The sequence below is a fragment of the Lontra canadensis genome, unplaced genomic scaffold (assembly GCF_010015895.1).
Source record: "Lontra canadensis isolate GAN:19392208 unplaced genomic scaffold, GSC_riverotter_1.0 scaffold6, whole genome shotgun sequence".
Taxonomy (NCBI): Eukaryota; Metazoa; Chordata; class Mammalia; order Carnivora; family Mustelidae; genus Lontra; species Lontra canadensis.
This window is the reverse complement of record NW_022631000.1, coordinates 2308708-2334749: the sequence shown is the minus strand read 5'-3', so window position 1 is coordinate 2334749 and position 26042 is coordinate 2308708. Positions and strand designations below refer to the sequence as shown.

Genomic DNA, 26042 nt, shown 5'->3' with positions numbered 1-26042 from the left:
TGCAGAGTTATCAGAATCCATTAGCTAAAACCTAGGAGAATTTCATGTTGACTTCTTTAAGACAATCAAGATAGTTTAAAGGCTAAACCTAAGACCAAGACTATAGTTTGGCCAAATCTTCAAAGAACAACCATCTACTCTTTCCTTCATTTAAGAATGAAGGAAATTAATTTTTTTAGGAAGGAAGTTAATTTTTTTCTTTGTTTTTTGTAGAAAGATTGATACATAAGTATATTTGTTTAGATGTGAATGTTCTTACTTTTCATGTGTTTTAAAATTTCTTTGGTTTACTGTATTTGGGGGGCAGTTCCTGCTACAGTTCTTGAACCTGTCACTCTTAGACCCGAGACCCCAGGAACAACATTAGGTAATAATATATTATCTTTTCAACAAGACTTACTCTGCTTTTGTCAAACCCAGAGTTTCATTTTGCTTTATGTGACCATATGTCATTCTTCTTGGACATTCATTTATATTCTTAAAATTATGAAAACTCTTAAGTTTACCTGCCATTTGAAAGAGAACCAGTCATACATGAATGTACTTCAGAACATTTATTTGCCAGGTAACCTATTTGAAATTTTTTTACATTATTTTTTGTTTTATCTGAGCAGTGTTGGTTAAAAAATGGTTCTCAAACATACTATGGCTTTTTACCTCTTCTCTAGACAGATAAAGCCAAGAAATAGCAATCATGGGGCCAGGAAGATCCATTTATTCCACATTTTGTTTCTACATTTTTTTCTATTTGTGTGATATTGTTTTATTTATATTTAGGTAATGACACGTTTTTGTTTTAGTAATTACATAGAAAGTGTGGAAAGATGGGAAAATTGAATTCTAAATCTTGGGTTTAATATGACCATCCTTCACAATACATTAAAATTTAGCAGTGGCTCTTAACCTTTCTGTTGCCCCATCAACCTGCTCTATGACACTTTGATTATAATTACTAATATTATTTCTTGAATTAAAAAGGGACTTTTTTTCTTCAAAGAATCTTCTATGGTACAAGAATTATATACAGGGTATACATGACAAAATCTCAAACTAGAAGGACACATATCTAAAAGTTGTAGAAAATCTAGAACCATATTTTCACCTCTTGTTGCTTCCAGAACAGAGGTAATGTAGTTGTGTGATAACCCTAGAATTTCTTCCTTCAGCCTCCAAAACATCACAACAGACACGTCGTCCACGTCCCAGACCAAAAACCCCACCAACTCTTGAAGCATCTGAGTCCAAACCAGGTAAACAAGTGTTCCTGGTTTAGAGTTGCAGTAGCCTAACCCAGCAGGGGCTCAAGAGTAATCCCAGTGTGTGGAAGTAACAAATAGGCCCCATAAAAGTAAAGATATAACTTGTGTTAAACAGCAGTTCCCACTGTAGAGATGGCAAAAGGAACACAGCAGGGGAAAATCTGTGGAGCGACTGAATGCTTCATGCTTCTAGAGTGAAGTCTTCTCTGTCACTGTGCATTTCATTAATTTCCATTTATATACTGAAAATAAAACTTTAGAAAAATTGGGCATATTCGGTTCAAATTAACAAATATTATCTTTAGTATCCCTGGGTAATATTAGCAAATTTGGGGGTATAAATTAGGTGTGGGAGACATGTTTTAATCCTCAAACATGCAATAAGTTGAGAACAAAAGCCTTCATAAATAAGATAGAAGATGGCACTAGACAGCATGTATGCAAAGACAAGATCAAGATTGATTTCTCATTGCTATCAACAAAATGTATTAGGTACATAAATGTGTAGATCTGGAAAAGATAGATTAAGAAACTTAAATGGAGACTTGAAACCACTGTAGTATATGGATAAGTAGAAAGGTAGGAATATGGGGTGCCTGAGTGGCTAAGTCACTAAGTGTATGCCTTGGGCTCAGGTCATGATCCCAGGGTGCTGGGATTGAGCCCCACGTCTGGCTCCCTGCTCAGTGGGGAACATGCTTCTCCCTCTCCCACTCCCCCTGCTTGTATTCCCTCTCTCTCCCTCTCCCTCCATCAAATAAATAAATAAAATCTTTTAAAAAAAGGTAGTAATAAAATCAGAAAGAGTGAGTATAAGTGAGACCAACCAAAGGAGAAAGTCTAACTGTAGTACTAGTGTAAAAGATGTCTGACTAGAGAGTGATAGTCAAATCCTTCTGAATCTTGACTGGTCTATGGATTCTCACAGTGGAGATTCTTAGGCATCTGATGGAGTAGTTGAGATTTGATCAAGTGGACATCAGTAAGCTCTTTGTTGCACATGAAAGCATATTTCTTTGCTTAGAATGAAGGGGTAACCTGCTCAATTCATCATGCTGTAGCTCCACTTTCCTCCCAAAGTTGTTAGCAGTACACACACATCCCATTTTGACTTATTAGTTAGAATTAGATCATCAAAGTAGGAATAAGGAAATCGTTACCTCACTTAGGTATGGCCAAATTTTAGGAAATCAGAGGTCTACGTTTTTTAGTTGAATGGTTTTTAGAAGTTGCTACATAGTTCTAGAAAGTATATGATTAAGATAAATTTTGAAATAAATGTTTTTAGGGTTTTTTAAATTTTAAGCAATCATTTTGTTTATTTTTAATACTTTTGGTCAGTTCCTACTGCAGACCTTGAACCGGTTGTGTTGAGAACTGAAACATGGGTAACAACACAAGGTAATAACACATGCTCCTCAGTAAGTGCTTTCCCTTCTGATTCTCATACTCACTCCATCAACATCATAGCTACATGTTCTTTTGCTTCATAAGGACTACATTGTCCTCTGTTGTCACTCCATAAAATTCTTCATCCTAAAAGTTTTGAGGACGCTGACTCTTAAAACAAGTTGTCCCTTCTTTTTAAGAGAGCCATGCATAAACCTAACTCAGATCATCTGTTGTACAAGTAACCATCTAAAATTGTTCTGTCATCTCATGTGCATTTTAACCATGTTTTATTAAAGCTGGGTTTAAAAAGCAGTTCTTTTGACTCTACTGACTGTTATGGTATCAGGAAGTTTCTTTATGCATCTGAAGTCCTACCTTTTTAAAAATTCTCTAATATCTGTCCTTTGATAAACATTTTAGTTAATTATATGGCCTTATCTTAGTAAACTATCAGAGAGTTTGTATCTGACCATGGCTGCCCCATAATATTTCTGCAGCAGGACTTACCTCTTTTGTTCAATAGAAGAGAACCATGAACACTACTTCAGTTCTTGAATTAATAACTTAATTCTGTATGACTCATTCTCAATGAAATTGCCTTTATAAAAGAATGTATACTATTAAGGGTGAAAGTTTCAAACTGAAAGTTTGAAAAGATAGATTTACTAATGTAGTAAGTTTAGAAAATCTGGAGTCATGTGTCATGCTACCTTTAGCTTCTAAACTATGGACTCTGTAGTAATGAAAGGTTTTCTTTCTTCAGCTCCTAAAACATCAAAACGGACCCGTCGTCCACGTCCCAAACATAAAACTACACCAACTTCTGAAGCACCTAAAAAAAAACTGGGTAATTGTGGGTTTCTGGTTAAAGGAGTAGTCTTAGCAGCTCTTGGGAGTCTGGGATTGATGCCGGAGGGAGAAGAGATAGCCCTTGTGATCCCAGTATTGGTGAAGGCACTAGTTGATCTACACTGATCCCACCATTGACTTAACAAAGGAAAACATTGTTTGGGAGACATCTGGATGTCTTTGGGAGGGAACTGGATTCCTTGTGCTTTGTGCATAAAGATCTTCTGTTTTAGTATAGATTTTATTTACTCTTGCTTATTTCATTCCATACTTCTCTAGAAGACAAAATGTCTTAAATAGAACCAATCATTTTTATTTCAAGAAACATTAAGTGCCTTTCATTTCCCCCTAGAGCTACATCAACAGCTGTGAGGATATCACAGATGTAGATGGCTTCTTTTTACTTCTCAGTCTGTAGTATACTCAAAGTCAAAACCTGCCCCAATAGGAAACATTCAAAGATTGAACCAAGGCAATGTGTCTGTGCTAATCAAGATTATTTTTTGCAGGTTTTATGAACATCTATGCATTTAAAGAGAGAGAAGTTTGTGAAGGACAGGAATAAGAAGTTAGGAAGAGAGTGGGAAATCTTAGAATTGAACTGCTTTTTAGAAAACAGGTATTGAGCCCAGCTAGAGGACACAGGTCTCCTGGAATAACGGAAGTTCTGCTTCTAAGTGGTAATGATAGTAGTGAGTTTAGAAGGGCCCGTAAGAGCAGCTGAAGAAAGTTCTTGAAGGTATGACTCAGAAGTTTGGATCTGAACCTAGAAGCATTAGTGGTCTTTCCTGCAACCTCTTCCACATATATAGGGTACAACATTTTTTTGTGTAGAGCAGAGAGCTGCTCTAGTTGGCACCACACACTGAGTGGTTGTTTCTTATCCTAATTAGCTGAATACCTTTGCATCATGTGAGTTCTAAGACTATTTCTACTTACGAGTTCTCAACAAGATGAACATAGTTCACTTTGCTTTGTTCTTTTCTATGCCTCCTTTCAAACATAAAACCATTTAGTATATCCATCTTATTTAGACATCCTATCTCCTTAAAGCTTCCACAAAAAAGCCAACAATTGCCAGAATGCTTTTATTAGTATATATCTGGTAAAATGTTTAAACAAATTTCCTAGGGCAATAGTTGGAATTAGGTACTTAAACGACTAAGAGAATACTGTATTGACTTTGAGATGCTTACCAGATTATGTAGGCTATCACTGACTATTTCCTAAAAAAAATGTTTACTCGGTTATACAGTGACCAAATCTTTAAGTACTTAATTTCAGAAAAAAATATAATTGCTATACATTTATTGAAGCAGTGTTATACTGGATAGAATTAATTTGCTGACTTTTCACAAGTGTTTATTTCATTGCTTTTCATTAGCTCCTACTACAGATCTTGAACCTGGCCCTCTTAGAACTAAAGCTCCAGAAATCGTGGGTAATGAGAATATGTGTCCCTCAAATAGTGCTTTTCCTGCTCATTGTCATACCACTGTAGCCACAGGTCCTGCTGCATCTTAAAACCATTTTAACATCCTGTGTTGTCTTCCATTGCAGTCTTCATCTTGAAATTATGCTAAACTCTACATCAAGTCGTGTTTAAATTAAACTTAAGAAAACTGTGAATATTCTATTTTCAAGGCACCAAACTGCCATGTAACTTGTTCATTGTTGTTTCATGTGGTCATATGTATGTGCTGAAACAGGATTGACTACTTTAAGCTTTGTTTCAAACATGAATTTCCACCTATCCCTTATATGCCCTGCTTGTCCTTCATTGATTGCAGAAATACCATGTTCTTTAATCATATTACTTTTTATTGTATTAGGATTTATGTGATTATATTGATGGATCTGTTTTTTCCAAAAATGATGTTTTTAGTTAATTATCAAAATTATAATTGTGCCTAAGTCTTGAAAGTTTAGATGATAGGCTTTCATTATAGAGTAGGATGCTTCTTTCTTCTTTGCTAAGAGGATTTAACAGTGTTTGTTAACTTTTCTTGAGTCAAAGACTACTTTGAAACATTGATGATCACACTGTTTTATGTACTGATCCTCATGCTCTCAAATAAATAAGTTCATTATTATATACATGATTATTTAAATAATAAGCATTTGTCTCAACTTGTACAGAAGTGCAAGTAGACTGACATACTTTTTCCAGTAAAGTTAGAAAAGTATAAATATGTATAAATGTGTAAAAAAGTTTGTTTAGCAAAATTTTACATATTAAAGATAATCAGATAATCAAAACTTCTAGGAGAACTTCTTAATGATCACAGTGATATTTAGCAGAGTACAATGTTGTACCTATCTTGTGAGATTAATGGGTGCTTTGCCAGAGTGTGGTCAAATCTTCAGAGTGCTTCTTTTCTGTCAGACGTGAAGCTTAAAAATTGACTTTTGCAGTTAGTCTTCAAATGAATTTTTAAAATATCTTTGGTTTATTTTATTATTTTTTTTACTAGTTCCTCCTACAGCCCTTGAACCCATCACTCTTAGGACAAAGACTCCAGAAACTACATTAGGTAATGATATTCTGCATTCTTCAACAGTTTTTTCCTGCTTATCATCAACCCACTCTATCATAATCATAATCACTTTGTCACCAGCTTTATAAAACTGTCTTGTCATCTGCTGTCCTTCAACTTTATTTTTTTTTCTTCTTAAGGGCTTTTAAAACTCTTAAAAGAAGTCTTCTATTGTTTTTGACAGTTATGCATGGACCTGGGAATATCTGTCAACCATGTAATCTTGAACTTGTATCATGTACTCTTGTCTAAACTGGGTTCAAATTTAAACCTGAGTTTCAAAGTCGATAATGTCTGTATCTTCTCCTGACCAAACAAACCATGACAGCTCACATGGTATTATAAATTCTTTGGGACGGTTCTATTTCTTGGTATGAACCTACAACCTTACTACCTACAGTGTGGCTAGAGTCCTTACCTATTTTTAAAGCTAGACATTTATGAGATTGCTCACTCCTTGACTTGACTCTGTGTGTGAGATTTGTCTCTCAAGAATCTTCAGTGCTTAAAACAATAGTTAACAAAATAAGAGAAAATATTTCAACCTTGAAATATATATGCCTTGAACTTCAAGGCAATATAATGTATTTTAGAAAATTTTGAGTCATTTCCAAAACTGTCTTCACTGGAGTAATATGAAGTTTCATTCTTCAGCTCCTAAAGCAGCACAACGAACCCGTCGTCCACGTCCCAGGCCTAAAACCACATCAAGCCCTGAGGCAACTCAGACCAAACAGGGTAAATATGTTATGTCATGAACCCTAGCAGTCTGTCTCAGTGGGGTCTCAAGAAAATGTCTCTGATGGAAAGTAATAGTCTTCATGTTCCCTAAAAGTCAAAGAGTGAATTATGGTTAGCAACTAATTCTTGACTGAAATTTTTGATCTCTTTAAAGATGTGTTAATAGCAAGATTGGCATAATCAATCATAGTTATTTATTGCTATATTTGCACTTAAAAACATGATCTATTTATTGTGGTCATGATTATATAAGCATAAGTATCTTTTTCAGATTTCAAAAACAGCAACAAGTTACTTTCATGCATATTTTCATATCTATTGCCTAAACAGCATTTCCAAAGCAAGCTTTCATATTGGTTAGAATCAGAAAATCAAACACCTAAAAAAACCTCATGCAGAATTTAAAGTTTGTGACTACCTTCTAGAACGGATAGTCCCCAACGAGTATGACCAAATCCTCAAAAAGAAATTGCTTCCTGTCAATTCAAAAGTTTAAAAAAAAAAGTTTGTCATTTGAAACTAATGTTTAAAAAAAAAAATTAAGATTTTCTATGTGTGTTTAAACTTTCTCATGTTCATGTTGTCGCATTTGGTTAGTTCCTGCTACAAGCTTTGAACCTGTTATTCATAGTTCTGAGACTCCAGAAACAACATTAGGTAATGATTTTTGTGACTGCATTATATGCTTTTTTACTCATTGAAAACCTACTCCATCATTGTCATGGCTAGGGTTGCTCCTGCTTCCTTAGACTGCTGTTGTTCTGTTTCATACTTACCTTCTGGGTAGTCAAGATTCTTAATTCAAGTGCTACCTGTTGTTTTTAATTTTTTAATTAACATGTAATGTATTATTAGCCCTAGGGGTACAGGTCTGTGAATTGCCAGGTTTACATACTTCACAGCGCTCACCATAGGACATACCCCACATGAAGAAATCTATCTGCCATGAAACCCCCTTTAAAATTTCATTACCTGATCCGGGGCTACAAAATGATGATAATTAAAGATCATGAAAATTTTCTGAGCAACTTACTTTCTATGAGATTTTTGAGACAGTCTCATTTTTCCCTTCCTATTTTAAAAGATGATTTATCCCTCTTAAATTATCCGCCCCCCCCCCACAAAAAGAAATGCTTCCTAGAAGTGCTAATCCTAGTAAATATAAGTTACAGGCTTTCCTCACCATGGATGAATTTCGTTATTCTTTATCTTCCGCCACAGTTTAGTATTGGTTTTTAATTTTTACTAAGTAGGAATCTCTGAGTATCTAATTATATCAGTATCTATTCCTATTCCTTAATTAATAATTTTTTATATTATTTTGGTTCTCAAAATACCCTCAGTAGTGATATGAAGCAAATTAGATTAGTAAAGTAAAAATTTTCGAACTTAGGTAATAAACTCAAGATAATTTAATATGTTTTAGAAAACATAGGCCTATGTACAATGCTTTTGATGGTTTCTGGACCTAGAAATACAATAGCAACCCAAGATTTTCTTCCTTTAGTTTCAAAAAGATGAGGGAAAAATTCATTCTCCTCCCAAACTTTAAACTTCCCAAAGTTTCACAGTTGAAACCAAGAAAGTCAATGATTTCTAGTTTGAGTCCTTCCAGCTTATTGCAGCTGGATCCCAGGATTGACAGTAATGTGGCTTGTTAACTTTCACTTCCCAGCTCTATGCCTTCTAAGAGAAAAGAGACACAAATATTGATTAGCATCTTTACAATTGCATGTTAACCAGAAGGTTCGTGGTTAGGGAAGATCTAAGGTAGCCAAAATCATCACGTGCCCTGCATAAAGATTGTCTCCAACAAAAGATGCATCTCGTTCTATTCTCCTACTATTTCATTTATTTTTTAAAAAATTAGCAATACTCCTTTGGCTTAGTAAATAAAAATTTCCTTGCCTTCTGTGTTCCCGGCACCATATTAACAGTTGAGTGGAGTGAGGTGAGGTGAAGAACAGAGGTAGAGATCAAAAGTAAGAACATGTTTTACTTCTTGAAAAGAAGACAGTGTAATTGTGAGGAAACCTTGTTTCCAAGGGGTTTTGTTTTTTTAGATATAAGGCAATTTGCTTACACAAAGCAATTTGTTTAATAGAGTGGTAAAAATATAGAGAGAAAATACTTAAGTCAAAGTTCTGTGTAGACTGATAAGAGTTGGGCTTTAAAATAACCAATTTTTGGAGAGGAGATGCAACATGGGGGGTTAAGGGGGTAGGAGAAGAGTAAATGAAGCAAGATGGGATTGGGAGGGAGATAAACCATAAGTGACTCTTAATCTCACAATACAAACTGAGGGTTGCTGGGGGGTGGGGGATTGGGAGAGGGGGTTGGGGTTATGGACATTGGGGAGGGTATGTGCTATGGTGAGTGCTGTGAAGTGTGTAAACCTGGCGATTCACAGACCTGTACCCCTGGGGAAAAAAATATATGTTTATAAAAAATAAAATTTAAAAAATAAATAAATAAGTAAAATAAAATAACCAATTTTTTTTGCATTAGTAGATGGAAGGGTAGGAATAACAAAATAAAAACTCAATACCTATTGAGGTTACCCAACGGGGGATTCAAACTAGAACACAGAACAAAGCACTCCTAGATGGTACTAAACATTTTGGTAATGACAATATCATAAAATCAGTGGTAGGAAGCTCTTAGAAAGCCCTTGTGGGAATTCAGATTCAGATATAATAGTAAGAACCCATTTCATTTTCAAATTTTTATGTAACGATGTCAGATTGTAAATCTTTTATACTTTGTAGGCCATTCAGTGTCTGTCACAACTACTTGATTCTAATGTAGTATCTCAAGTGAAGGCAACCAAAACCAATATGTAAATGATATGTAAATATACCTTGAATCCTATTAGTTTGTGGGTGTGGTTGTGTTCCAATAAAGCATTACTTGGATTTTATATCATTTTCACATGTCATAAAATATTACTCTTAATTTTTTTTTGCATCATTGTAAAACACAAAATCCATTCTTAGCTCACAGATCAGGCAAAGGGCTGGATTAGGAGGACCATAGTTTTCCAATTGCTGCTTTAAATAATGTATACTCTGCATGGCTCTCCATAACCCTATGATTTTGAAGATCTATGCATTTCAGTTCATTGCTACCTTTATCTAAAATCTGTGAAATATCCAAAATTACTTTGACAACTTAGATGCTCTTCTTTCAGCTCCCACTGAACTGCAAACTCTTATTTTTAAACCAGTGACATCATCAAGCCTAGAAATGACACAGAGTCAACCTGGTAATTAGACTGTTTTATCTGTCTGGGTACATTGTAAGCTTCAAGGGACATATTCCAAGTGTTGATTTCCAAATATAAAAAAGCAAATAATACATTTAATAACTCCATATATTGTACATGCTCTTTCCATGACTACCTATTGGTATTAACTTAGTAATTTATTTATAGTAATTGCTATTCTACTGCTTAATATACTTATCTTCATTTTATTGTGTTTACTCTGTATCACATAAAGAATAATCAAGTATGTGATTAAGTAGTCAGTAAACCACTCAGAAGAACTGATTTTATTCTACTTATTTTTCACTAAAGTTTACAAAATTCCTCTTTAGGAATAAATTAAATTTTTGTTCTGCTATGTGAAAAGAATGCTAGTTCAGTTGCCACCATCAAGGAAAGTGAAAGTGTTCACTTCAGTAAAGATAACAAAACCAACCTATACAACATTGCCCTTCAAAATTAAAAACAAATATTTTAAGTTAGCAATGAAGGTTGCTACCCCTGACATATATTTTGAAACATAAGATCTTACTTTTATCTAGTATAGGATTATAATTTCTTTTCATCTCCTTTGTGCATCCGTAATTAGTTAAATGGCATTTTGGGGCTCATGAACGGTGCAAGGTATGATTGTTAATTGTTACCTACAACACTTAGAAAATTGTGACTTTAATTCAGTTATTGGAGCTTCCCTTAGTATTATTAATAATATTGTTATTATCATAACAGCCAACATTGAGCATCTATAAGTGAAAGACACTTTTCTAAATATTTAGTTTGTATGCATTCATTCAATGCTGGCAATAACCCTCCTTGATCAGTTGTATCATTTTGTGTTCTTTGCTAGTTTCTGAAGTCCTGGAATTGATTACATTAAGCACTGAGTCATCAAAGGAAGCTCTAGGTAAAAATGTTTCCCAATAAGAAGTCAAATATATGTGCTTTTCCATCTCATTGCAGAAGTCATCTTTGGATGACCTCACAGTTTGTGACATTTCATAGCTCCTCACATCTTGTCTGGGCTCATCCAGTGAATCTTAAAAGTCGCATGTTACATACAGCACATTGTGCAAGTGTCTGCTGTATTTCTATGCAAGTTTCACAATTTCCTTAACTCGCTTTCACTCTGAATGTAAGATTTAATTTTTTAATATTCTAATCATTCTTTAAATATGAATATGCACATCTTAGTTTTCATGTTTATATTCTATTTAGGATTCATCCCTATGCTTTTCAAGGACTCACTCTTTGTCTTTTTCTTACTAGAATCCTTAATCAAAATATGTAAGGAAGTGACATTACCTGCTTTGCTCCAGGTAGAAATTACTGAAGACACTGCCTGTTTTGGTGTGTGTGTATGTGCCCACACTGAACACTGCCTTGATTTTCTGCCTTCATCTCTGCCCTCTTAAATTGCAGTCATCTTCCTAATCTACCTGAGTGTTATGTATTCTCATGAACACATTGACTTAAGATAACTAACCTCTGTTTTCAAATTAAATACGGTGTTCTATGACAGTGTGTAATGCCCCGCCCATCACTAACCAGCCATTCCGTTTATTCCGTAGCACCAACTGTAACAGATTATCTGTATCCCTCTGCCAAAGCACCACTCAGTCCAGAGGAACCAAAGACTGGAGGTGGTAAAAGTTTTCATGCTTTGATTCATTTATTCAACAAAGTCTTAATTAGCATCTGTTATGCCCATGGAACATGGAAGTTCAAGCTGTGGTACTTGTTCTACAGTTGAATTCATTTGAAGAGCAGTAGCTTCCAAAGTCCTTGGAGCCTTCAAACTACAATGATAAATGATCTCTGAATACAGAAATTCTGGCTTCTCTGTGGTATCAAAATATTGAGGCATAATAGCTTTTGACAGCCAGTTAATGACAATTAAAACATTAATATTAGTTGGAAAATTAGTATGACAGAATAGGATTTCCCCTTTGGTTATCTCTCTTTTCTTCTCTAAATCCGTTATCCTAGCTGTAAAAATATAATTCAGATTCCTAAGAGAATGAGGTGTGCTGATATCCAAGAAGGAAATAGTTGACTATAGCTTAGCATCTTGAAGTTTTCTAAAATTGTTCTCCTTTGTTTTGATACAGTTGTGGAATCTATTACAAATGTGTCTGAACCACCCGAGACCACACTAGGTAATGACATACACCACAGCAGCTTTTGTCCTCATCACCACCATCACCTGACAACCTCAGTTTCTCTTTCATTGTGAATTCATGTTGCAACATCATTCTTTTTCACAGCAGTTAATTTTCTTTCTAGGTGCTTCTATTCATAACCATTGTCCAAAAAGTCTCTTCTGTTTTGTATCTAGATGTTGGTCTCTTTCTGTACTTAAGTCAGTGAAACTGTTGAGCCTAAAGCATCTTTTTCCTAACATTAAACATTCTGCCAGCTTGTATTGTGTTGAATATTTCAGTTTTCTTTTTGTATGGTGATCCATTTTATACTTTCTGCCCTAGCAACATACTTTCCATTAACACTCATTCCATGACATTCATTTACATCTTTGACTTTTTTTTCCTCTAATTTTAAGTGAAATCCAATGCTTCTTCACCGACTCATGCTTTAACATTTTTTAATACTTTGGTTTTCCCTTTAAGGTTACTACTAAATATGTCATTCTAGGATGGTTGAGGAGGTATTAGTTTGAAGTGAGGATTTAAAAAGTAAAGAATATTGCTTACTTTGAAAGAATTTTGGAATCTAGCATCTCAGCATTTTTTTAAACTAAATGCATTATGAAGAATTAGGAATGCTATTTTGCTGCAGAGTTACAATTTTCTTTCTTTGTTTTTAATTGTTGCCATCCTTTCTGTCATCTATCTGTACTCAAAATTTGTGAAGCACTATCATAGCCCCCTCCAGGTACTTTCCTTCTATTACCATAGAGATATCTCCTCTGCCTTCCCAAACCATAATCCTACCCAGCCCAGATGAGCCTTCCACTGAGCCAGGTAAATATTATTTTGTATTTCATGTAGAAGGTGAGTGTTTGCAGAATTTATAAGAATGGAAAGACAGTATGGGCACTATAGACATCAGAAAGCCTAAGTTAATTACTGTGCTCACATTCTTTGATGGGTGATCCTATTTTTCTGATGCCCGACTTCTCCTACCCATAAGCTATAGCCATTCACACGGCAGTACTGTGAATATTCTTCAGGATATGGCCAAAAAACCATTCTCTGCTACTCTGCCAGTGTTTCAAACAGGACACAATAATGTTTCTGGGGAAGAACATTTATATTCCATTTTTAAACATAAATATATATCCTAATTTTAAATACTTTATCATCTTGACTAGAACTTTTACAAGTTCTGTGGTCATGTACAGAATATCTTAAGGTATCTACGTTGTGTTTGAGATTAACAGAAACCTCCAGAAATAGATTGCACTGTGCAAAACACATAAAGGGGTACAACCGGCCAATCACCTTATTATTACTCAGGTCTTCTATTTCTTTCTAGTCCTCTTCCTGCAGCAGTTTGGCCTTTCTGCATGTAAATAAAAAAAACTAAGTCAAACCATCTAATTGGCAAGTTATAAAAACAAGTTACTTGATGGTGGAATTTAAAATATGAGACAACAAATCACCAACATGAATAACTAAATGTGCTGCTTCTTACAAGAAAAAATCCTTTCAATACCTATAGGCTTTCTTGGACTGATAGTTTATTGAAAATAAGCCCAATCTTTTGTTTTGATTATCATTAAACTATTTCACATGGGTCTCTTTCCAAAGGAGATATTAATCTTAATTTTATATATTGTCTTTTAAAATATCTTATTAAATTTTGCCTATTAAACTTTACAGTTTTAATTTTTATTGAAATTTCACACTAACTGCATTAACTACATCTGTACCAGTTACCTCTACATTTTCCAAATTTTCTTAAATAGCTGTATTAATGGATACAATTGAAATGTTTAATTGGGAGTACTCTTAGTGATACCTACCTCATACCCTGGGAGAAGCAAAGAGCCCATCGGGAACCTCAGCAAGGAAGTTGAGACTGAAGAAAATCAAAGATTGAAAGAAACTCTAGAATCAGAATTTCAAGACTGGAAGAGCTCTTATAAGAGTCCTGTTATTTTGATGGGGAATGTAAGGCTATAGACTGAGTGATTAGCAAAGGGAGCTCTAAATCTTCAGGCTCCTAGACCAGTACAATCTCCTGCATATCTTGGTGTTCATTTCTCCACAGGCAATGCCACTGAAGATTTCATGGAAACCACTGCATGCAGACTGTTTAGAAATTTCTAGTATCTAAAAACTCTTATTTTCAGCAAGGTTTCTTTAAGGTGCCTGAAACTTGGTGACCTTGAAAAAACATTTTGTTTCTCCTAAGCTGTGTATATTGATCACGCTTGAGACAATCCAAATGAGGTGTTTCCACAAACCACAACCCCATGTTTGATTTTTCATTTCCTCCAGCAGAATATACTTCAAGTTTTCTTGATAAAGATACAATTGGTTGTTACAGTGAATGTCCTAGAACTACTTTAGGAATTGTCCAAGAAAGGAATAACTTTCTCAGGAATGTATCCTTTCATTTCTGTTCAGTTTTTCTTCCCCAGTCTGACCAATGAGAACTGTGTTTTGTTTAATGAGATTTTTCCATTAGCACTGCTATTAAAATACATTTGTTTTCTAGGTGTATTTGAAATATAACTCACTGCCTTTGTTTTTAGAAGAAATTATAGTTATCTGCACTTAAAATATTATACTGGGCTATTCTGGTAAAATGGTATAAACCTGTAATAAAGAAGAATTCTTGTTACCATGAAATTTATTTTTAACCTATTGAAAGGTATTTGAAGTAGATATTTCTGAAATTCCAACAGTTTCATTTGTCAGCTGAGTATCTTGGACATCATATAATGTACTTTACTGTTTTGCTTTCCATTATAATGATATATTTATCTTCCTGTATTTTGTGGTTCTTTGGGAACTTTAATTGCATTAATTGCTGTGTGTCTAGGTCTTCATCTTTGAGATCCTAGAGGCTTAGATGCTGTAATTCTTGAAGCACTCAAGACTTCTAAACCTATATTCTTTCTTTTAGCTCCCAAGCAAGCACCGCGTGCTCCTCCCAAACCAAAAACATCTCCACCTCCAAGAATCCCACAAACACACCCAGGTAAATAGATATTTTAGATTCTGACCTGAATAGTTTGATATTAGTGGAATTATTCTTTTGAATTATGGTTTACAAGAGTTCTTAACTCTTGTAAAATGAATCTTCCTTTGAAACCTAAAAAATAATTTTGTTTATTTTTGAACTTCATTAAGTATGTTATTGGAATAGCTTATTCCAGAAAGCTTCCCTATGGTTACATTATTCGAAGAGGGAGCTGGAGAAGAATGGAATTTCTTAAAAGAGTAGACTGCCTATTCCCATTGCCTCTCTGAGCTTGAGAACACCTGTCCCTTCCATGGTCCTTGAATGTGCCTCCTCCTGCCAATCACTTTTTTTTTAACTTTGAGTAGATTTTATTTAGCAGTATGTCATGAAGATTTGTTTTATATGTCTATATAGTCTCTCCTATAATACAATGTTTATATAATATTGCTTTGGTGCTTTTGCTGTAAAAATTTTTGTAAGGATCCAAACAAGAGTCATTATAAACTATATTGCATTTTTCTAAGAGGCTCTTATTTGAATGATCAATCTAACCCTAACTTCTTAACCAAGATCTTATCCAGTTTCTCCAACTGCCTTGGAGGATCTCTACTGGGGACTACTATAATCTTGACATACCTCAAAATAAGTTCATCTTTTCCTCCTTTCAATTTGTCATTTGCATCTCTGGCAGGTTCTTGTTATATCTAATTTTTACTCCTCTTCCTTATCCAGCCTCAGCAGTCCATTTGTTAATAAGTATGATGCATTCAATTCTTCCAAACATTTCTAGCATTGGTACATACGCCAAGCATGTGCTTGGTCATGCCTTGTTTGTTGTCATTGATCTCCTCTTTTCTCTAATTTCAAATAATATCACCCCTCAGTGTTTAAGCAATTAATTCATCTCATCAGGTAGCGACTCAACAAATATTCATTGCATGCTGACTATGTGCCAGACACTGGGGATGTGAGACAGAATTGTATCTTTCCATGGTCAAGGAATTTACAGGCTAGCCCTATTGCATAAATTTTTAAATATCATTTATACATGGTCTGCTTCCAAAAAGTATTAGGGGTATACCTCCCCAGTTTGGAAGAAAAGGAATTTTCTCTACCCCTTACAGTCTGGGGAAAGAAAAATGGTAGCAACATCAAAATTATGCTCAAGCAAGGTTAACAGTTCTGAATTCCTACCACTAATCCTTTAATCATATCTCAGTATTCTTACTGAAAGAAAAAACTCTGTAGATTTGGGCATAATCTTTAATATCTGATTCTGAGAGAAATTTTGTCTGTCACTTTTTTCTTTAAAGGAAAATTCCTTAATAGACTTTTCTATGTTCTACATCTAGCTAATGATTTTAAATCTGTTTTAACATATTTTTAAATGTGTTTTATTTAATTATTAAAGCTTTGCTATGAAAATAATATAGGTACGATACATAGTGTATAAAAGGTACCAAGGCAAATATCTCCTGGAAGAATAAGAAAGTTAAAATAACAGTAAATACACTTGAAACATTAATCCATAAGAAAATAGTTTGAAAAACAGTGATTAGAGAGTAAGTAATGATTAATGAATAGAATAGGAATAAAAACAGGAAAACAAGTATATTAAATTGATAGAAAATTAAAATCTGATTTTAAAAACACAACAGATAAAGTCTCCCAGCTTTTTATTTAAATGTAAGGCATAAAATAGAAGTAGCAGAGAAAGGAGAAATCAAGAGAAGAAAGAAAGCATGAAAACTTGTTGAATGTTAGAAAATTAGAAATGAAAAGTAAGAAGTGGTGAGAATTAAGACATTGGAAATATAAATTAATGGTTAATAGAATTTTTAAAAGTAAAGGAGATATGAGGTAACAGGACATTCATCATTTTCTTTTTCAGCTATATATTCTGGACTTATAAAAATACTTATAAATCAGGATCTTTAATTTCCTATTATTATAGTATATTCTAAAGTTCAAATTTGTTTAATTTTGATTTAGACTTTGGTTAACTTTGCTCAACAAGTTATGTAACCAGAATGGATAGATTCATGTGCTCAAGGCATTCTACTCTCTCACGCTGAAATTTGGCGTGGCTGCCTGCCTCTAACAAGAGAGCCTCTGGTTCTGTCCCAGTTGAGGCACCTCTCAGCCCATCAGTATCTCCCACAGAAAGTAGCTGCAACCCACAAACTTTTGGCTTTGTCAGTGCTACTTAATGCAAGAGAAAGATTTGGAAAAATCAATCATGAAAAAGAAAATGAATTCTAATTATTCCTCTTAAAAGTGGGTGAAATTAGGAATCTCCTTGCCTAGGGGAATGAGCTTACTCAATTTATCCTAGCAATACAGAAGGTCTTTATAGTCTTTTAAGGATGTTTTGTATAAATATTCAAATCTTGGTACCTTCTCCCTTACCTTGGCTAGCTCTTGTAATTTCAAAAGGCCATTTGGGTGGGAGAATGTCCTGTGCATCATATAATACCAAATGCAATTTATTACTATTTTACTTTAGAGGGATCCATGACAGTAGTGAATACAACTTCAAGTGCAACACAGTGTGTCCATACACTACTATTCTCAGAATGATATTTCACAATCGGGCATACCACCTTTCTTCCTGTTTATGCTTAGATGGCAAGATTTAAATCTGTATTTGGCATTTGAGGTCAAAGTGGAATAAAAAGTTTGGTACAAATCATCAAGAGTATTTTGTCATTGAATAAAGGCTTGATTCCTGTGTTCATAGGTAATAGTCAACAACCCAATTAATTTTATACCTAGAAATCTTATAACCATCAAAACTCTGGGTGCTTCTGGCTTGTGTGGGGCAAACAATATGAGCAATATGGGCAAACAATATCAAAATATACTCAGATGTCTAATTTGTCAAACTTGTAAAAATCAGTGTCAAATTTATAAAAGTCTTGTAGAAGTGGAAAAAAAATTTATTATAGTCCTATAGTTTTCACATCATTTTGACATTGCATATTTAATTCTCCCAGGCACCCTTTGGGTTAGGACAGGTTTATTCACCTAAAAGATAAGAAACAAGTTAAAATGTGACCTCAGTGCTGGGATCCAGAAATCCCAACTCTTTGGAACTAGTGCTCATGTCTAGACCTTAGCACTTAGTTCCAGTCTCATCTCTATACTTAATTACTGTGTAACCTCAGGCAGACTGTCACTAACCCAAACCATTAAAGTGGAGCTCATAATTCATTCCTTCCATCATTATGGTAAGGATCAAAGAGCACAGTTCTTCTAAAACCACTTATGAAATTATAAAATGAGCTATAAATAAATTAGACTTTTTTTTTTCCTGGTATCTGTTACATTAACAACTCATTACTCCAAAGAAACAGTTGTGGGAAGACCATTTTAGTTTATGAACTTGCTCATTTAAGGATTTATGTGGGGCCTAAGAATTTAAGGGGGTGTAGAATGTAAGCCTGCCCACTCTGGCCCCTCCTGCTTCCCTTTCTGCTGTTGCCTGAGCTGACTTTAAGCTTGTTTTATGCATGCTTCATTGCCTTCTACTCTGACTTGACTAAATTCATCTTCATAGAAAGACATGAGACTGGGTTTGAGGAGTCAAGCAAACATCCAGAGAGGAAGAACACATCTGCATTAATTTGTTATTGTTATCTCTTCTGAAAAGATTTCCAAAAAATAAATCCTCCATCTTACCCTTATGCTTAGTCATATTTTGTGGTTTCTCAGACATCATTTTTCTAAAAGCATCTGGAATTCTGAGAAATGTTCAGAGTTTAAAGTTTATTTTTCTATCTAGTTCCCATTTCAGTACTTTTCTTTTAAAGTCAGGACTGGGAGATGCTGAAACAAAATGACTCATTATCTAAGTTCTCTCTTTCAGCTGACGAGGTGTCCCAGCCTATTACTTCAAAGCCAAAAGCATCACCAAGTCCAGAAGTATCATATACTCTGCCTGGTAAATGATTTATTTCATGTTTAAACCAAATTCATTCCCCTGTCACACTCTGCTGCAATGACACCTGAGAGCTGATAGGTGTAAGGGCAATATTTCACTCATGTTCTGACACCATGTTGAATCACCCATGATATGATCATCTCAGAGCTTCCATAGGTTATCTATTTGCTTGTAATAAGCAAATAGATAACCTATGGAAGGTTAGATTAGATTAGATTAGATAACCTAATAAGCTACTGATTCAATCAAATGTCAGAGAATTATGCCAAGGGTAGACATTTCCTTTATAACTAAAGTTCTCATATTTTCTGTCTTATAAAAAAAAAAAACTACCAATGTTAACTAGACTATGTTCAAATGGTTCACCAAAATAAGATAAAATAAAGAATTTCAGGGTTTTTTCCCATAAAAATGTGATAAAATGTTTTGCAAACAGAGGAAGTGATGTTTACCCATTATCTTTGATTCCGTAATTTTACACTACCCAGCACTGAGGGGTTTTCTCGGTTAATTTCTACTTTATCAGTTCATGTAGCAACAACTTAGGTTGAGAAATAAGAAATTTCACATACATAAAAGATTTATTTAGCTACAAATCTGTCTCTTGCCTATCATCTGAGAAGGACTTTTGTCCATTTATGGGGAGAATAATTTTATATTGGTGGAAGTAGTTGGTGTGAGAACTACAAGGACCCAGATATTTCCTGAGTCTTGCCAGCAATGTTCTAGATCCTCAGTGACTTTAGGAAGCCACTGTAAGAGGAATAGTTCTCTCACCAAACAAAGCTAATTTTTACCTAAGGTATCTGGAAAAGGCTATAATTTTTTCTTTCTTTTTAATGGTCCAGTTATTATAAATTCCTACATGCTCCTAGAAGCCTACAGAACATTCCTAGAACCAAAGGATTTCTAATCTGCAGCATGAAATGATGGCATTTTGGAAGCAAGGCTGAATTCACTTGCTGTAAATGTTTTCCAGACTTGTAAGCAGGTTTACCACTGCTATTGTGAGATAGTCCGGTTGTTGCAGGTGGCAGTAGGCCAGAGAGAGGCTCCTTTGCTCTGAAGTCTAGAATGTCAATTTGCACCACTAAATGCAACAGCCAGTATTATAAACATGCAACAAGAAAAAAAGTTGATCTTCCCACTTGGAAAAGGTCAACTTCTCATTTTAATTTGCAGGGAAAAAAATGTCCCAGAAATTGAGTCATTGACGATCACCATAGTAGGTTTGAGTGATTTTGTGTGCTTTTCCCTTTTGTTAGAGTAATACTGTTGGTCCTAATGTGACTTAATATCCTTAAACCATAATGAATACTAAACTCTATCTAATTGTTAAATGTTTTTCTTTTTAAATATCCAATATTTGTCTTAATTTCCCCTTATTTTTTCACAGAAATTTGAACCTTAAGTTTGAGCACTAGAATACTGGCACAAACTACCCCCTGGAGCCTCCATCGGGCTTATTCTGTTGACTCTCCAGTTCCACATGTTCATTTAGGGTCCCATCTCTAAACCTGGTTCTCATCCCACCATTTATTCATCAGGGGCTCCCCTGCTGCTCCAGGGGTGTGGTGCCTATAGGAATAATCTCTGTTTTTTCTCACGAGTGTTCAAACAGACTAGGTTCTCTTGGGTTCAGTTTCTGGGTCATATCTAGATGCAGGTTTGCCTCCTAATGAACCCAAGACCTTGTTTACCAGCTCCTATAGGTTCTATATCAGAAAGCAGAGGAGAACTTACACATAGGTTAATATGTACTGGTGTCCTAGAGAAATAGATGCTCTGTAAAAGTCTAAAAATGTCAAATGTAATGCTGAAATCAAGACAGTTATGTTTTATCACAAGGTTTATCTCAAAATTTATTCTGAGAAGTATCAGAAGTAACAAACTTGAATTTTCTATCTGTATCCATTAAGTCAATCTGGGACTGGACACACAGTTCTTCCATTCTATAGATTCCTAGATATAGCACAAGTCTCATCCACTTAGGCTTTTAAAAAATGTCTTGCAGCCACTCATTTGAATTCTCTCTATACCATTTAATGAAGAATCTAAACAAATTGAGCCCACATGCCATGTCCAGAACCAACACAGAACTGGCTTTTCTTCAGATCTGCCTCAGGAATGATTTCAAATTCAGAGCAAGGACTTACCCTGATACCTGGCTCAACAGAGCTGTGCTTTCTTTGTAGATATATTTCTAAACAAAGAGCTCTCTTGGCTTCGTGGTGACTCTTATGTCCCATAGGTATCTGGATACACCTCAGTCATTGGAAGTGAACCAGACAGATTTCGGCAAGTTATGCAATCCTCACAAGTGTTGTATGTGACTACTTTCTGGTAAATTCCAATTCACAGGGACACTTAAGCACTTTCACTGTTAGGAAATGAAGGAAGAATGCTGAAATGCCTTTAGAAATGGAATCACTTGGATGTAGACAATGACTCTTGCTATGGAGAGGAGGATGATACTGTTGCTTCTAGCTTGGGCAAGTAGTAGACGACAGTGCCACTAACTAAGGCAGAGAACACAGTGACGAATAAGCACTTGTGTTTGCGCATACTGGGTTTGGAAGGCCAGTAGGACTTCCAAGTGGGGATGTCTAACTGGTGGTCAAAATGTATTTAGAGATTTCTAAACTGAAAGTATGGGGTATAGGTGTGGGAGTCACTTGTCTACATCAAGCAGGTTATTAAATTTTGTGTGTGAATGACATCACCCAAAAGAAAGTATAGACTGAGAATTTAGAGATCAAAGACTTGGGGGACACAGTTATATTTAGGAAATGGATAGGGGATGAGAAGCCAGCAGAAGTTGCTACCAGAAATATAGTAGAGTATCGGGAAGAAGGGCTTCCAGAGGTAAGGCAGGGAAGCGTGGTCCACAATGACAGTTTGAAAGGGATCAGAGGAGATGCTGGACTTGACAGTGCAGATCCAGAAACCCATATCCAAAACCTGTGGGCCTATTAAAATCCAGCAGTTTTTAGGTTTTAGAAAGGCAAAACAGAACATACACTAAATATATTACTATGTCTGCAGTAGGAGGTATGAATAGTTGTACCACACCAGATGAATAAAAAGTGTTATTAGCCTTAGGTCTAGTCAGGTTTTGAGACCTAATTAGTGAAGAAAAAGGCTAAGTTTTTGGAGCCTTTGGACTTGATAGCTATGGATAAAGCACTGTGGACCTACTGTTGCAGGAGGTCAGTGAAGAGGAAGCCAGACCACAGCAGATGAAGATACAATTGAGAGACCAGAAGCAAAGGCAGATGAAGTTTTTCGATTATAGGAACAAGAGCAAGGGAAGGGTGGTTTGAAAGGGAAGGCGTATCAAGGAAATGATTATTATTTTTAGGATGTTGGAGCATTTGGACTGTTCTATAGGCAAAGAGAGAGGAAATCATAGGTAAGTGGAAATACGGACTAATGGAGAAACATATAAGATAATAGAAATAATGGAAGGTAAAGGCTCTGGAAGAAGGGGTGGTCCAATGGCACAGGTAAAGTGCAGAGAGTGGTCTCCACACAGATGGAGACATGCTTCCTGCTAGACAGGACCTAAAGGTACGAGGTTAGAATAAAGACCAGAGAATTCAGAGATTAAAATGGTGTACAGTCCATGTGTATTACTTTTCCAAGACCATCAGTCTCTTTGTAGCTAATTGTGGAAGTAAATGTCATTGATAACATATTCCAGGGTGCCTGGGTGGCTCAGTCAGTTAAGTGTCTGCCTTCAGCCCAGGTCATGATCCCAGGGTCCTGGGATTCAGCCCCATATTAGGCTCCCTGCTCAAGAGGGATTCTGCTTCTTCCTCTCTCTCTGCTCCTCTCCCCAGCTTGTTCTCTCACTCTGTCTTTCTCTCTCAAATAAATAAAATATTTTAAAAAAGAGAACTTCATATTCCACCATCCTTATCAGAGAATAACAGATTAATTTGTCTCATCTATTCTAGCAAAACATTCATATTCATTCATTTACCTTTGTCCAGATTAGACATTTCCATTCATAAATGTCTTAGTTGAATTTTTCTTTGGATTGGTGTACTTTATTAAAAAAGAGAGTAATGTAATTGGTGAATATAAACAGTAAGTTGGCTAATATAATTGAGTTTAAAGATATATAATACCAGTATTATGTATTAATTACACAGTTATTATAAAAATATTCTTATAAGGAAATCAAAACTACCTTCTCATATAAATTGTCATTATTAATACACAAAATTTCTCCCCACATGGAAGATTTAGATTTTAGGAATCATGCTTTTGTTCAATTTAGTATCTGGAGGAATGCCACACAGGGAAAAAGCAAAAAAAGTTTCATTTCTTGGAGCTGCTGTTGACTGAGTAAGAGGTTGATTCATATCCCTTTCCTGTGATATTTCTCTTTCTTTCCTTTCCACTGATTTCACCTGCTTTAGAAAGTCTGCAGTGACAGTTTATTAAATCATCACTTCATGGTTAAAAAGTGACAATTGCAGCAGCAGGAATCCACATTACCCTGGCCTACATTCCACAGTAAACGAAAGCAGGCAGCAAGTAATGTATTTACAGTACAGAGGATTTATTGGTAGCACATTTTTTCTCTGCCTCTCCTTAATCCAGCTCCTGTCTGTATAGCTAAGAACTGTAGCCTTTTAGGGTATTTAAAAGCCACAGGCTTCTTTGTATGGCCATGATCTTCACACAGCCAAATCAAAGTCTTTCACCTTCCAGATAAACATTTAATTTGATTTACAACTGGGAATTTCCCATATTTTACCCTTCGAATCCTCCAAAACACTACATAGCAAAGGTCAAATGTTCACTATTGTGGTAAGTTTTCTCTAATTTTTGTGGACCACTCATCTTTTTGAAGTTTTTTATTTTTAATTCAAATTTTCGGGGTGTCTGGGTGGCTCAGTGGGTTAAGCGTCTGCCTTCGGCTCAGGTCATGATCCTGGAGTCCTGGGATGGAGTCCCATATCAGGCTCCCAGCTCCATGGGGAGTCTGCTTCTCCCTCTGACCTCCCCTCTCATGCTCCCTCATTCTGTCTCTCTCCCTCAAATAAATAAATAAAATCTTTTTAAAAAATTCAAATTTTCAAGTTTCTGTACAACTTTTAGCTCGTAAAAGTTCTAATTGAATCAAGATCCTACTCTCTGTACCACATTCCACAACTATAACTTCAATGGTACTTAGAGGCCTAGACTAAGAACACTTGTGAAATGCAAGTTAAATATGATCTCCAAAAGCAGTACAAAGAGAATGTCAGTTCTTTATAAACTACATTCTACACTAATGGGTACAGTGTGTTTGGTTACCTCATGGTGCAAATCTTTCCTTGTGTTTTTCTGAGGTAGAATTCTAGCATGAACCCCAATTTTTCCCCAGCATCATTTAAGATGCAAGAAAATTACAATGTCTACCAAAGGATTTCTGGTACTTACCACAACTTCATTGTGGTAGGAAAACCTTTCAGCAAGTGATTTGGACTGAGAAAGACCTCTTTATGGGGAAACTGAGCCAAAGAAACACTTTACCTTGTTCTTGGAAGGAGACTTTGTCATAGAAAACTGGTGTTAATAATAGGGAACTTACCCTGGTATTTTCCTCAGATTTCCTCAGGCATCAGATTTGCAGCCTACTGTTTTGTTTTACCAAAATTCTAAAAATGTACCGGGTATCAGGGACCTACTATAAGTAGGTCTCTTTCAGCTGACATTTTTGTCCCTAGTTGTCATACTCTTATCTGTCAGAAGGCCCTGAAATGTAAGGTACTGGAAGCCACATCACTAAGAATGACAAAAATGGCAACATTGATCTAGCATTTACTATGTTACAAGCACTTTCATAAACCTTACATGTGGTAGCTTCTAATGATGGGTATATTCCACTTGCTCCATTTCCTCCCCCAGAATAACCATGAGTGCCTTTTAGAGTAAAGCTTTGTTCTCCGCTTACATATTCAAGAATTTGCCTTTCTTGCTGTCTTTCTTAATTTATAGGCCATTTATGTGTACATTATCTAGGATAATACATTTTCTTTTCCTCTCAGTGGACTTTTAGTAGAATATCAAATAGTAACTAACCACCTCAGGCAAAAACTAACTTTTCCCTTTTATTTTTTTTAAGACTTGATTTTTTAAGTAATCTGTATACACAATATGGATCTTGAGCCTACAACCCTGTGATTGAGAGTCACATGCTCTACTGACTTGAGTCACCTTCTTGTGTTTAATGCCATTACTTATTTCCTCTTCCCTGCCCCCCTCCCAAGAGAGGATTCATAAAGAATTGGGACCAATTTTATTTAACTGTCACCAGAACCACCTTTACACAGCGACTTTTTTCATTTTGAATAAAATAGTCATCTTCTTGGCTTTACTTTTTAGCCATTGTGAAAATACCTTTGCTTTATTCATGTTTTCCAGGATATTCTATCTGTGGGTTGAGTTTCACTCCAGATGTGGCATTTAGAGTACAGTGTTTGATAATCTTTTTTCTTTCAGTTCCAAGAGATGTGCTCCTTCCCCCTAAACCAGACCCTGAAGTCTCTCAGAGCGAACCTGGTAAATAAATTATTCTCTTTTCCCAGTTAGGAAGTATGTTTTTTGAAAAATGTTCTTGAGATAAATACATTTTTAATCATTGTGATATGGAAGAAGTTTGGAGAAAATTATGGATATAGAATGTATATTTCCTTTTTGTGAAGATTTAATCTTATAAACTGCATGAATATTTTTCATTTTCATTCTCATTTTATTCCTTATGCTCCACAAGTAAGTGAAACCATATGATAATTGACTCTCTCTGCTTATCTTTTTTTGCTGAGCATAATCTCCTCCAGTCCTGTCCATGTTGATACAAAAGTTGGATATTCATCCTTTCTGATGGAGGCATAATACTCCATTGTATG

At 35.3% G+C, this 26042-nt stretch overlaps 1 protein-coding gene across 5 annotated transcripts in view; it reads left to right on the top strand.

Annotated features, from left to right (window-relative positions):
- Nucleotides 1-26042, top strand: part of ABI3BP (ABI family member 3 binding protein) — a 245382-nt gene that overhangs the window by 156238 nt on the left and 63102 nt on the right. For 2 of the 5 annotated variants that reach the window (XM_032852062.1, XM_032852060.1), the window contains 3 exons: nt 15135-15209; nt 19063-19137; nt 25636-25695. In XM_032852062.1, the coding sequence (XP_032707953.1) occupies nt 15135-15209; nt 19063-19137; nt 25636-25695 (210 nt within the window). Of the gene's footprint in view, nt 1-307; nt 368-1166; nt 1251-2600; nt 2661-3414; nt 3499-4884; nt 4942-5974; nt 6035-6691; nt 6776-7375; nt 7436-9968; nt 10044-10890; nt 10948-11611; nt 11684-12151; nt 12200-15134; nt 15210-19062; nt 19138-25635; nt 25696-26042 lie in introns of all 5 variants that reach the window. The other 3 variants (XM_032852058.1, XM_032852059.1, XM_032852061.1) reach the window with 3 other exon arrangements.